Source organism: Mchenga conophoros, linkage group LG3 (genome assembly GCF_057382185.1).
Source record: "Mchenga conophoros isolate Kocher_MC1m ecotype Shallow Benthic linkage group LG3, M_conophoros_male_GT1.1, whole genome shotgun sequence".
NCBI classification, from domain to species: domain Eukaryota; kingdom Metazoa; phylum Chordata; class Actinopteri; order Cichliformes; family Cichlidae; genus Mchenga; species Mchenga conophoros.
In genome coordinates, this window is record NC_140528.1 from 16,641,657 (window position 1) to 16,655,502 (window position 13,846).

Consider the following 13,846-nt stretch of genomic DNA (forward strand, 5'->3'; position numbering starts at 1 on the left):
GACATTTATTGTTTTTCTTTTAGGATCAATAAGAGGCCAGAATCTCCTGGACCTGAACCCAGCTGTGTTTCCTTAAAGAGCAACATGTCGAAGGGTGCTGTTATAAACTTTAAAGGCTGTTCTTCTGCTGCTGAGAGGTAATGTGTGTCTAGATGTTGTTCCTGACTCTGTATTTTTGAATAAATCCTCATGTTTAATATCAGCTCAGCTCTTTTTCACACATTTCTATGTTGGTGTGTGAAGCGGTGTGTGTTGGAGTGTTTCCACAAACACAGCAGTCAGAGTGGAAAGAGTGGATGTTGTAGGAGGTGTTTGTGTAGTGAAGAGGCTGAGTGTCTGTAGGACTCCAGCTGCTCCAGCAGGTGTCTCCTTTGTGCTTTGCTTCAAACACAGTGTAGGGAGGAGCTTCCACTCAGGTGTTTCAGGTGTTGCTGGATGGAGGAGGACAAATAGTTTTTCCCTTCAGTGACACTTCAGCAGCTCAATGTTCTGGGAGATGTTTGTCTTTATGAAGGTTTATGGATTCTTGTTCTTACTTTGGTTAAACTGAGCAATACATTTTCCATCTAACATTTAAAGTAAATTTCCAGGTGAATAAAAGATCTGCAGCTGCAGCCTCTGTGATGTTTCACAGTCCCAAAGCAACAAATTCAACCAGAGTTCAAACAAAGGCTTAATATACGTGTGTGTTTGATATAATGCCAACAAGTACAAATAGGTGTTCTTACAGGTCTTAATCACAGAGGTCTGATAAGTCTGGTGACTTTCATACTCGGCAATTTTGCTGCCTTTTATTTTATATTGGCCTTTTTAAAGCCCTTCAAAGTCTCCCACATTCATACAGAGCTTTTAACACCAAACTCCTTTACAGTCCTTCTCCTCTCACACACGATCACACGACTGATTTGTCTGCAGCAGCTGTGTTACTGCTAGTATTTTATTATGTGTGTAATCTCCTCATATTGTTCCTGTGGTTTAGTTTGACTTCCTTCTGCAAACTCAGCTGCTCTGTTGCTGATACACGTCTCCATGAATATGATTGATCAGATGCTGCCAACACCATGTGTTTCATGTGAGCGCTCAGCTGAAAGCCTGGGTTGACTTATCGAGTTAATAACAAGCTTCACGTGACTGTGAATGCTAAAGTGAATCCAGATAAAGGAAAGAGACCCTGCTAATGTTTGACTCACTTATTAGTGTGGATCCCAGGAGGAAGTTCAACATAGCCATTCTTTGTGCTAGCTCGACCAAACCTGAGACCACAGTGCAGGATAACGATTATCATCTGTCTCTGTCAAGGACATTTAAAATCCACAAATAACAAACATAATTATATTTGATCATTAAAAATATGTTTTCACTTAAAAAAGCATGAGCACACTGGTGGATTACAGAAACATGAAAACTCGTTAACAGTAAAGTTAATTTATGCGTAAACAAAGTGTCAAACATACTGAAGTAGAAGGACTGATGTTTGTGTTAACCCTCACATGGGCTGTACAACATTATATAGGGAGACATAAACAGAGATTATCGTAGCCATCGCTCTCTCGCATGGACGTGGCAGTCTTGCTGTCTGCTGCGAATCCTCCCCGTACCTCCGTGACCTCGTCTGGTATCTGCTCCCTCCTCTGTAAGAGACAGTAAAGGAAAACACGTCTCTGCCTAGTCTTGAAAATCTAATCTTATCATCCATTGTTCTTCTAGGGCCTCTTCTTCTTGTGGTCTCAGCTAACTGCTAATATTTAAATGGCTAACATTAACATGTGTGCCAGCCAGGTTCACATTTATGATGAACTATGATTAATTAACTGATGTTGAAACTGGAGCTTTACTGACCTCTGAAATTCCTCCTAAAGTGTTGTTCAGTGTTGTGACAGTCAGCTGCTTCAGCTGCTGCTGGGATGGGCTGTGGCAAAGAGAACAGAGAAAATCAAAATCAGAGTGACTAAAGCAAATCTTTCAAATAATCCCACCATCAACGGGATGTTGTCTCCTTTCCTACGGTTACTTTACTTGGTCACCGTGTGAATTTCTTTGAAATGAACCAAATTCTTTTATTTGTTGGTTGTTGCATATTTAACCTCTACAGTCAGGAAAGGAGGAGATGAGGCCTCAACAATGTTGGGTTGTAGCTGTGCTTCAGGTTAGAGTGAGTGTCCATGGAATAAATGTAAGTCAGTGAACTGGAAACATGACTGTGTTCAAACTTTGTTTTCCTTTTTATAATGAGTCTAATCAAAGGTGGACAGAAGTATCTCCACTGTGACTTTTCTGTGTCACCATCAGAGCTTCTGCACAATGTGGTGAAAGATCCAGAAGCAGAGCTGGACTGCAGACAGCCAGTCAGAGCAGCTGTGTACAAAGTAAGACTGAACATCTGTCTGCTGATGGACTCATTTCTGAAAACTGGACTTCTTGTGTTGTTCAGACATTGAAGAGTTTTCTTTCTCTTTAGTCTCATTGTTTTTCTTTCTTTCAGCAGATGTTGGTCTGCAGGAGGTTTTAGATGAACATAAGATCAGTCTGAGGAGGAGATGTGAACGTGTGACTGAAGGAAGTGATGAAACAGGAAGTAGAACCCTCCTCAACAGGATCTACACTGAGCTCTACATCACAGAGGGACAGAGTGAAGAGGTTCATACCCAACATGAGGTGAGGCAGCTGGAGACAGCTTCCAAGATGGACGCCCTCCATGACGCTCCAATCAGGTGCCAGGACATCTTTAAAGCCTTACCTGACCAACAGAGACCCATCAGAGTGGTTCTGACCAACGGCGTGGCTGGTGTTGGAAAAACCTTCTCAGTGCAGAAGTTCACTCTGGACTGGGCAGAGGGCTTGGAGAACCAACATGTCAGTGTGGTGGTTCTGCTTTCATTCAGGGAGCTGAACCTGATCAGAGATGAGCAGTACAGTCTTCTGGAGCTGCTCCATGTTTTCCATCCAACATTACAGAAGGTCACAGCAGAGAAGCTGGCTGTCTCTCAGCTTTTGTTCATCTTTGACGGCCTGGATGAAAGCAGACTTTCATTGGATTTCACCAACAGGAAGCTGCTGTCTGATGTCACACAGAAGTCATCAGTCAGCCAGCTGCTGACAAACCTCATCCAGGGGAATCTGCTTCCCTCGGCTCTCGTCTGGATAACTTCTCGACCCGCAGCAGCCAATCAGATCCCTCCTACATGTGTTGACAGGCTAACAGAAGTACGAGGCTTCACTGACGCCCAGAAGGAGGAGTACTTCAGGAGGAGATTCAGTGATGAAGAGCTGTCCAGAAGAATCATCTCCCACATGAAGACATCCAGGAGCCTCCACATCATGTGTAGTATCCCAGTCTTCTGCTGGATCACTGCTACAGTTCTGGAGCACATGTTGACTACAGAGCAGAGAGGAGAGCTGCCCAAGACCCTGACTGACATGTACTCACACTTCCTGCTGGTTCAGACAAAGAGGAAGAAGAACAAGTACCATGAGGGACGTGAGACGAGTCCACAGGAGCTGACGGAGGCTGACAGGGAAGTTCTTCTGAAGCTGGGGAGGCTGGCGTTTGAACATCTGGAGAAAGGAAACATCATGTTCTACCAAGAAGACCTGGAGCGGTGTGGTCTGGATGTGACAGAGGCCTCGGTGTACTCAGGAGTTTGTACAGAGATCTTCAAAAGAGAGTGTGTGATCTTCCAGAAACCAGTCTACTGCTTTGTTCATCAGAGCATTCAGGAGTTTCTGGCTGCTGTCTACATGTTCCACTGTTTCACCAACAGGAAGACAAAGGTGCTGAAGAACTTTTTGGGAAAAAAATACAACGAGTCCTCTCTGGATGATTTCCTTAAACGAGCCATGTATAAATCCCTCCAGAGTAAAAATGGCCACCTGGACCTGTTTGTTCGCTTCCTTCATGGCCTCTGTCTGGAGTCCAACCAGAGACTCTTAGTAGGTCTGCTGGGTCAGACAGAGATCAGTCCAGGAACCATCCAGAGAGTCATCAACAACCTGAAGAAGATGAACAGTGATGGAATTTCTCCTGACAAAAGCATCAACATCTTCCACTGTCTGATGGAGATGAACCACCTCTCATTATTTCAGGAGATCCAAGAGTTCCTGAAGTCAGAGAACAGATCAGAGAAGGAACTCTCTGAAATCCAGTGCTCAGCTCTGGCCTTCATGCTGCAGATGTCAGAGGAGGTTCTGGATGAGTTGGACCTGCAGAAGTACAAAACATCAGAGCGGGGACGACAGAGACTGATTCCAGCTGTGAGGAACTGCAGAAAGGCTCGGTGAGTCCAGATGTGATCATTAACATCATTGATCAGTGTAGGTTAGTAGTTTAATGTTGAAAATAAAATCAGATTGTAACCACAAAGTGTTTGTGTCCGTACGCTGCAACCTTCCACACCATTCCTTTATTGTACAGACTCAGCAGCAGCTCCATGGATCCCAAATCCAAGAGTGGAGAACAGATTTGAAGTGTGTCACATCCATGCAGTCACAGCTGTTTCCACCATGTTTCCACTGATATTAATCCTGTTCAATGACACGTTTCATATCAGTGAATATGTTCTTTAGGACGTCCACTGACATGTTTAAGTGTCCTGCTGGAAATCACTCAAATCATCCATGAAATCCATGAAAAATCCTTTTAGTGTTTCTAACTTCACCCTCTGTCCTCTCTCTCTCTCCATCCTCCTCACTGCTTCTTTCACTGATAATCACACAAACATCGTATTCAGCTACAAAATAACACAATAATATCATCTGATGATCATTATTATAAGAGCAGGATCCATATTTGATATCAGAGTAACACACTGCTTGGTTATGTGCAGTCATCATCAGTGACTGTGGGTCAAACAGAAGCTCTCTGATTGGTTGCTGACCTTGGTCACCTGTCCACTCTCACCTGTTTGTGTTTGCTCTCTCTTTGCTGTCTCCATCCTCTCTCTCCTTTCTCTCCCTCTCTGTCTTTGTACGTCACTCAGGTCCAATGGAAACAGTGACATTTACAAACCAATCAAAGACAAACTGATCCATGTCAGGTTATAACAATATTCAAAGTGAATACAGGCTGCTGCTGGACACAGACAGGTAACATCATTTTGACTTGCTGTCACCTGGATCTGGACTCATAAACACTGAAGCCCTGAACAGGAATACAAATCATTTTCTGCCAACTAGCGACACAGCAGCAGATAATGGCTCAGAAAGCTAAAATGAGCCAATCATTTCTGTGTTTAGTTCCCCTGAAATCAGATCTGATATCAGCAGCTCTGAGTTCATTCATCATTATTGTCCAGTGATGAGATTTCTGCTCCGTTTGGTAACAGTCAGCAGGTTTTTCCTGCGTGTGGACGTGAACAGTCATACCTGACAGCAGGTAGCAAACAGAGATCATCTTTCCAGCTGGAACTCTTCACTGAGCTGAACTCATTCAAAATGTTCTGGAGTCAAAACAGGAAACAGTCCAAATGTGTGTCTTCACTCTGACTCTGGATCAGATCTCAGTGACAGACTGTGGACATTATGGAAGCCTAAATGTGACACCATCTTCCTCCTTCATCTGCAGATTAAAGCCAAACAAAGATTCTCATTAAAAGTCTGCAGGTCTGAGAGAGACTCAGTCGTTGTGTCATGTCAAACACAGTAAGAGGAGCTGAAGCACAGATGTGAAGAGCAGATTCATCAGATTATGAACTCACTCTGTTTTGTCTTCTTATACATTCAGTCTGTGTTTATAATGCAGATTTTCTGCTTTTATAATAACACATTTTATATTTTCTATCATCACAGACTGACTGAGTGTCGACTCTCAGAGTCTCACTGTGAAGTTGTGGCCTCAGCTCTGAAGTCCAACCCCTCCCATCTGACAGAGCTGGACATGAGTAACAACCTCAAGCTGCAGGATTCAGCAGTGAAGCTTCTGTGTGCTGGACTGGAGAGTCCAAACTGTCGACTGGAGACTCTGAGGTGAGTTCACTGACTGCGGCTGTTGTTGTTTTTCTATATTTCAGGTCTTTGATGGATGTTTGAAACTTTCTTTAGTTCCTAAATGTTGAGGATGTGTCTGAAGACAAATGTGAAGAAGTTTGAGTGCTTTCAGAAATGTTGTCTTTCCAAACGACTGAACAACAGTTTTTCCTTTTGGCTCAAAACAGAAGTGACAGACTTGAGCAGGGTTCATTTAAAGGCTGACAGAAGTGGAGTGGTGACGGGGAGATGTTTGACAGGACAGTGTTTCAGCCTCCACAGGTTCATGTTGTGCTCTATCAGTCAGTGAAGATGAAGTCAGTGCTGATGAGGCTGTAGAGTGTGTGAGGGATGTGAATGAGGATGATGAAGATCTGATGATAGCAGATAAGAACAGGCTGCAGAGACTTTGAGCCATACAGGGCACACAGTGTGTGTACAGAACAGCTGAAATCATTATGGAGGCCTCACTGGGATATGGAAGCATCACAGTACAGCTTCAGTGAAGCATTAAAGTCTCTGATATGAGATGAGAAATGAAGCAGCCAGAGCTTTTTCATGAGTGGAAATCCCCTGTGACTGTGAGCTGCTGCTACAGCCTCCAGATTAGCCAGCAGCTCATCCTGCTCAACATTTTCTCACCAATGTTAATGGAAGTGTGATGTTTTCAGCTGGAGTGATGGTCAGGGTGGCCTCCCTCTCCTCTTCTTCTCCTCTTCCTCTTTCATTTGTAAAGCCACTTCTGCTGCTTTCATTCATTTGGAAGTCCTGTAGCTGAGTTTGGGAGAGACTAACAGCCTCGGCAGCAGAGGGGAGAAAGGCTGTAACACCACCACTTTACTCTGTTCTACCTGTCACATCATTTTATCAGGAAACAAATATGCCCCTTTGAAGGGGAGGCGTCTCTGTTTCCTCTTCAGGTTGGATGATGGAAGCAAATGAGTGTGTGATGTTCTTTCAGTGTTGCACTTTGTAGACGCTCCCTGAGCACTGGTCTCACAGCCAGCTGCACATAGAGACCAGTGTTGTTAGTCCAGGTCAGAAGATGACTTGTTGGAATGAAAATGAGCTTGTAGTTTGTCTGCTTTAATAATGTGACTGGAAAAAGGGGTTGGACGTCAAATATGTCCATTTCTTTCACACTTCACCTTTAAAAGTGAAGCCTTGTGGTTCCTGGAAGGAAAAACACGACTTTTTCAAGTCTTTGTCCTGTTTTTATGAGAAATGTACGACTTTAATGTGAAACATTCAGAGTTTTTTCTCTTGTTGTGTTTGTTTGAAGCTGCTTCCTGTTGGCTTCAGCTGTTTGGAGTTTCCATTTTCTAAACTTCTACATTCTGAACCTTCTTCAGCTCTGAACAGATGATGAAACACTGAATGATTTCAAGCTCACACTTTGTCTAATAAACTTACATCTTTCATTCTTTATACAGATTGATGGACTGTGGTTTGTCAGAGATCAGCTGTGATTATCTGGCAGCAGCACTGAAGTCCAACCCCTCCCATCTGAGACAGCTGGACCTGAACTGGAACAACCTGCAGGATTCAGGAGTGAAGCATCTGTGTGGTTTCCTGGAGAGTCCAGGATGTGGACTTGAAACTCTGGGGTCAGTCAGCATGTTTTAGTTGTGCTGAGATGAATATGATGTGAAAGTTGTGCTGACACTAAACTGCAGACATCAGGCTGATATTATACTGATCCACACTGAGGATCTTCATGGTAAAGTCTGTTTTCTTCTTCTCTGGTTTAGTCCATTGACTGCAGCAGAACAATGTTCACATTTCAAACAGTGAGACTCAACGTATGGCCCGCGGCCCACACGCGGCCTGCCCACCTTTCCTGATTCAGAGAGAGGGGACCCTGATTAACTGTGTAGTGTTCTTCCTCACAGTTCTAAGTATCAGACACAACAATGAATAATCCACAGCTGACTGTCTTTAGCAGGTCAAAGGTCACGGCACACAGCAGACAGTGGGAAATATTATAATTCTGATCATTTATCAGCACATATCCATATGTATAAAAACAAAGCTGACACTGTGAGACTTGATCAGAGGTGTGATCATCATAGCAGAGGCCTTTGTGTCAAAGTCACTGAGGATCAAACAGAAACACATGAAGCAGATTTTCCTGTTCTGGCTTTTTATAGCAGATAACCTTCAAAATATTCTGCAGTCCATCAAAAACTGAAGCAAACCATGAATCAACATGTGAACATGAGCTGATGCTGCTTAAGGGAAGCAAAGTTACAGAGGTTTGATTACAGACACAGCTGAGAGTTTGTAATCTGTCATCATTTTAAAAGGTTTAAATTTCTTCAGTATTGAACAGCAGAAATGAGGCTTTGTTTTCGGAGGCCCACAGCAGTGAACACAACAGCAGACTGGTGCGTAATAAGCAGTGAATAATGCAGGAAACAGATTTTTGAAGGTAAACTGTTCTTGAAGTACACTGAGAGAGAGAGAGCTGTGCAGGAAGTAAAGGTCAAAGTCAGAGAGAATTCATGACGATGTTCATCAAACGTAAAGTGTAGTTTGGATCTTTTTCTGCTGCTGGTTCAGTCAGTTTTGGTTGGAGACAGATGAAACCTGCAGCTTCAGGATCTGTGAGCTGTCCACTTCAAGGTTCAAGGTTCTTTATTTGTCACATGCATAGTTATACAAGTATAACACACAGTGAAATGTAGCCTGACACGCTCCTCGACATGTGCAAAACGTTTGGGGGGGGGGGGGGGGGTGTAGAGGAAGAACATTATATATATATATATATATATATATATATATATATATATATATATATATATATATATATATATATATATATATATATATATATATATATATATATATATATATATATATATATATATATATATATATATATATATATAGTATATACACTGGGTGAATGTGCAGTAGTAGCAGCAAGCAGGTGAATTCTGTACATTAATATGAATAGACATCTGACTATTTTACAGGATAGACAATATAAACATATTTAAAATTAAAGGAATTTGGAATGTACATTGTGCCTTGGTTTAGAGTGTCTGGAAGAGAGTCCTGTCTCAGTCAATTATAGATGATGTGAGAGGGCGGGTGTGTGTGTTTAGGGCACGGATGGCTTGGGGATAGAAGCTCCTCTTGAGTCTCTCTGTCCTTGCCCGGAAGATGCGGAACCTTCTACCAGATTGCAGAAGTTGGAACAGTTTGTTGCCAGGATGGGACGGGTCCTTCAGTATCTGCGCTGCTCTAGTCCGGCATCTCCTGGTGTAGGTGTCCTGAAGCGGGGGGAGAGCAATCCTGCAGCAGCGTTCTGCTGTACAGATCACTCTCTGGAGAGCTTTTTGGTCCTTCACACAGCTGTTCCCGAACCACGATGTCATGTTCTGTGTGAGGATGCTCTCCACAGCGCCTGTATAGAAAATCCTGAGGATCTTTGGAGAGACCCTGAACTTCCTCAGTTGTCGTAGGTGATACAGGCGCTGCCTAGCCTTTTTGGTCTGGACCTGAATGTGGGCAGCCCATGTCAGGTCTGACGAGATGTGGACACCAAGATACTTGAAGGACTGCACCCTCTCCACTGGAGCTCCATTGATGATAATGGGCTTGTAGTCTCTGTGCTGACCCCTTCTGAAGTCCACCACCAGCTCCTTGGTCTTGCAGACGTTCAGCTGGAGGTGGTTGTCCTGGCACCACGATGCCAGATTCTTCACTTCATCCATGTAGGCCGCCTCATCGTTGTTGGAGATGGCACCCAACACCACTGTGTCGTCAGCAAACTTCACAATGGTGTTGGAGCCATGGGTGGCCACACAGTCTGAAGTGTAGAGGGAGTAGAGCAGTGGCGAGAGGACACATCCCTGAGGTGCTCCTGTGTTGATGGTGATGCTGTTGGAGAAGCACCTGCCCACCCTCACCACCTGAGTTCTGCCAGTGAGGAAGTCCAAAACCCATGCACACAGACGGCTGTTAAGTCCCAGATCCCTGAGCTTTGTGAACAGTCTGCAGGGCACTATTGTGTTAAACGTTGAACTGTAAGCAACAAACAGCATTCGCACATAGTTACCCTGTTTCTTGTCCACGTGGCTGAGAGTGGTGTGTAGGATGTGGGCGATGGCATCCTCTGTGGATCTGTTGGATCTGTAGGCGAACTGCAGCGGATCTGTGGTGTCTGGGATGGAGGAGGAGATGATGTTCTTCAGCAGCCTCTCAAACACCTTCATTACTACCGAGGTCAGTGCAACTGGCCGGTAATCGTTCAGGGATGAGGGTTTGCTGTTCTTGGGCACAGGGATGATGGTGGATCTTTTGAAGCATGTGGGGACCACAGACTTCGCCAGGGACTCGTTGAAGATGTAAGTGAACACACCTGCTAGCTGGTCAGCACAGCAGCGCAGCAGACGGCGGTGATGCCGTCTGGCCCCGCCGCTTTCCTTGTGTTCACTCTCCTCAGTGCCGCTCGGACGTCATGCTCCGCGATGCTGGTCACCGGTCTCTCGCTGATGACGTCACTGTCCTCGGTAGTCAGGCGGTAGATAGCATTAGCCGCCTGGCTAACCTCGAAACGGGCGTAGAACCGATTCAGCTCGTTGGTGAATGCAGAGTCGGCGTTGATCGGCGCAGTGTCCCTGGCTTTGTAGTCCGTAATGGTGCGTAGTCCGTGCCACATACTCCGTGTGTCTCCCTGGTGGAAGCGGGACTCCACACGTTCCCGGTACTGGCGTTTGGCATCTCTCACCGCGCGCCGCACGCCGTATGAGGCCGCTTTGTAGGCGCTCATATCGCCAGTGGCGAGACCCGCGTTGTAGGAGGCGGTCCTGGCGTTTACTGCAGTGCGGATCGATCTGTCCATCCACGGTTTCTGGTTTGGGAATGTGGTGACTCTCGCAGTGGGGATAATCTCCTCCGCTAGCATATTGACGAAGCATACTGCTACTTCCGTAAACTCGTTGATGTCGACTGCGTATGCTCTGAACATGTCCCAGTCGACGGCGTTGAGTGCGTCCTGTAGCGTAGCTTCTGATTGGGCAGTCCACCGTTTTACCTCCCTCGTGGTCACGTCATGCTTTGTTTATACTGGGGAATGAGGAAGATGGCGTTGTGGTCAGACTTCCCAAAAGCCGGGTGTGAGACAGCTTTGTAGCCCTGCTTGTATGGCGTGTAGCAGTGATCCAAAATCCGATCCCCTCTTGTTGGACACGAGACATGCTGGTAAAAGTTTGGCATGACTTGTCTGAGGTTCGCTTTATTAAAGTCTCCTGCTACAATGAGGGCTGCGCCCGGGTCCTTGTTTTGAAGCGAGCTCAGCACATCATGTAATTCGGACAAAGCCATACCTGTGTCCGCTTGGGGTGGGATGTAGACCACCGTGGCGATGACTGGGGTGAACTCACGGGGCAGATAGAAAGGGCGGCACTTAATGCTCAGGAACTCCAGATGTGGCGAGCAGCCGCTGGAGAGAGTAGAAATGCTCCTGGCATCACATCACTTTCTGTTTACCATGAAACACACTCCTCCACCTTTGGTTTTGTTCGACTCTGCCGTTCTGTCCGCGCGGAGCACAAAGAATGAATCCGACGGAGTTACGGCCTGGTCCGGCACGGTGGGGGTCAGCCATGTCTCCGTGAAGCACAGAATGTTGCAGTCCCTCATGTCACGTTGGAAGGTGACCCTTGCTCTTAGGTCATCGAGCTTGTTCTCCATGGATTGTACATTGGCCAGTAGGATACTGGGCAGTGGTGCGCGATGCGCCTGCTGTCTCAGTCTGTTCCTAATACCAGCTCGTTTTCCCCGGCGCTTCTTTGTTCTGCGCCTCGGATGAGCGGCCCGTCCTTTGTTGTTCTCCGCGCCGCGTAGAATGTCTGGCGGCCAGGAAGGGTCAGGTTTAAAAGTGTCCAAGATTAGATGTGCAACCTTGGCACCGATGTTTACAAGTGATCCGCTGTCGTATACTATAAGACTAGAGGATTTTGGGATGTAAACCAGAGCAAAAAATAAGTAAAAAACAAGAAAAGTAGATAGACTTTCAGCCCCGACGGCGTGTCCGTGTACGTGCCGTCGAGTGAACGATCCACGCTCTGTGTTTCCATCTTTGTGTGTTTAGCTGCTCTCATTTACTGTTTTATCTGTTTGCTTGTTGTTGAAATACTTTTGGGAGCTTTAACCTGAGATTCTGGCAAAATACATTTATATTAAAAATCGATTCAGGATTGAATGAATCAACATCGCTTTATTCAAATTAAAACCATTTAAATAGGAAAATCCATTTTTTTACAGCCGCCTCTAATGCTGGGTAATGTCAGCTGGTCCATGTGCAGCTGGCTGTGAGGCTCAGGGAGCGTCTACAAAGTGCAACAGTGAAAGAACATCATCCATAAATATTGAGTAATAACTGGACTCTCATACAGCGAGACTCAAATGCCTTTTCTCTTGTTGTGTTTGTTTGAAGCTGCTTCCTGTTGGCTTCAGCTGTTTGGAGTTTCCATTTTCTAAACTTCTACATTCTGAACCTTCTTCAGCTGTGAACAGATGATGAAACACTGAATGATTTCAAGCTCACACTTTGTCTAATAAACTTACATCTTTCATTCTTTATACAGATTGTTGGACTGTGGTTTGTCAGAGATCAGCTGTGATTATCTGGCAGCAGCACTGAAGTCCAACCCCTCCCATCTGAGACAGCTGGACCTGAGCTGCAACAACAAGCTGCAGGATCCAGGAGTGAAGCATCTGTGTGGTTTCCTGGAGAGTCCAGGATGTGGACTTGAAACTCTGAGGTCAGTCAGCATGTTTTAGTTGTGCTGAGATGAATATGATGTGAAAGTTGTGCTGACACTAAACTGCAGACATCAGGCTGATATTATACTGATCCACACTGAGGATCTTCATGGTAAAGTCTGTTTTCTTCTTCTCTGGTTTAGTCCATTGACTGCAGCAGAACAATGTTCACATTTCAAACAGTGAGACTCAACGTATGGCCCGCGGCCCACACGCGGCCTGCCCACCTTTCCTGATTCAGAGAGAGGGGACCCTGATTAACTGTGTAGTGTTCTTCCTCACAGTTCTAAGTATCAGACACAACAATGAATAATCCACAGCTGACTGTCTTTAGCAGGTCAAAGGTCACGGCACACAGCAGACAGTGGGAAATATTATAACTCTGATCATTTATCAGCACATATCCATATGTATAAAAACAAAGCTGACACTGTGAGACTTGATCAGAGGTGTGATCATCACAGCAGAGGCCTTTGTGTCAAAGTCACTGAGGATCAAACAGAAACACATGAAGCAGATTTTCCTGTTCTGGCTTTTTATAGCAGATAACCTTCAAAATATTCTGCAGTCCATCAAAAACTGAAGCAAACCATGAATCAACATGTGAACATGAGCTGATGCTGCTGAAGGGAAGCAAAGTTACAGAGGTTTGATTACAGACACAGCTGAGAGTTTGTAATCTATCATCATTTTAAAAGGTTTAAATTTCTTCAGTATTGAACAGCAGAAATGAGGCTTTGTTTTCGGAGGCCGACAGCAGTGAACACAACAGCAGACTGGTGCGTAATAAGCAGTGAATAATGCAGGAAACAGATTTTTGAAGGTAAACTGTTCTTGAAGTACACTGAGAGAGAGAGAGCTGTGCAGGAAGTAAAGGTCAAAGTCAGAGAGAAATTTTGACGATGTTCATCAAACGTAAAGCGTAGTTTGGATCTTCTTCTGCTGCTGGTTCAGTCAGTTTTGGTTGGAGACAGATGAAACCTGCAGCTTCAGGATCTGTGAGCTGTCCACTTTCAGCCCCGACGGCGTGTCCGTGTACGTGCCGTCGAGTGAACGATCCACGCTCTGTGTTTCCATCTTTGTGTGTTTAGCTGCTCTCATTTACTGT

The 13,846-nt window shown here is 45.1% G+C and overlaps 1 protein-coding gene across 1 annotated transcript in view; it reads left to right on the plus strand.

Moving 5' to 3' along the window:
- The first annotated feature begins 1,554 nt into the window (after positions 1-1,554).
- LOC146577475 (NACHT, LRR and PYD domains-containing protein 12-like) overlaps positions 1,555-13,846 on the plus strand; it is a 320,541-nt gene continuing 308,249 nt past the window's right edge. The window contains exons 1-5 of the mRNA XM_085267663.1: positions 1,555-1,643; positions 2,290-2,366; positions 2,483-4,274; positions 5,785-5,961; positions 7,395-7,568. Coding sequence (XP_085123789.1) covers positions 1,555-1,643; positions 2,290-2,366; positions 2,483-4,274; positions 5,785-5,961; positions 7,395-7,568 — 2,309 coding nt within the window. The remainder of the gene's footprint in view (positions 1,644-2,289; positions 2,367-2,482; positions 4,275-5,784; positions 5,962-7,394; positions 7,569-13,846) is intronic.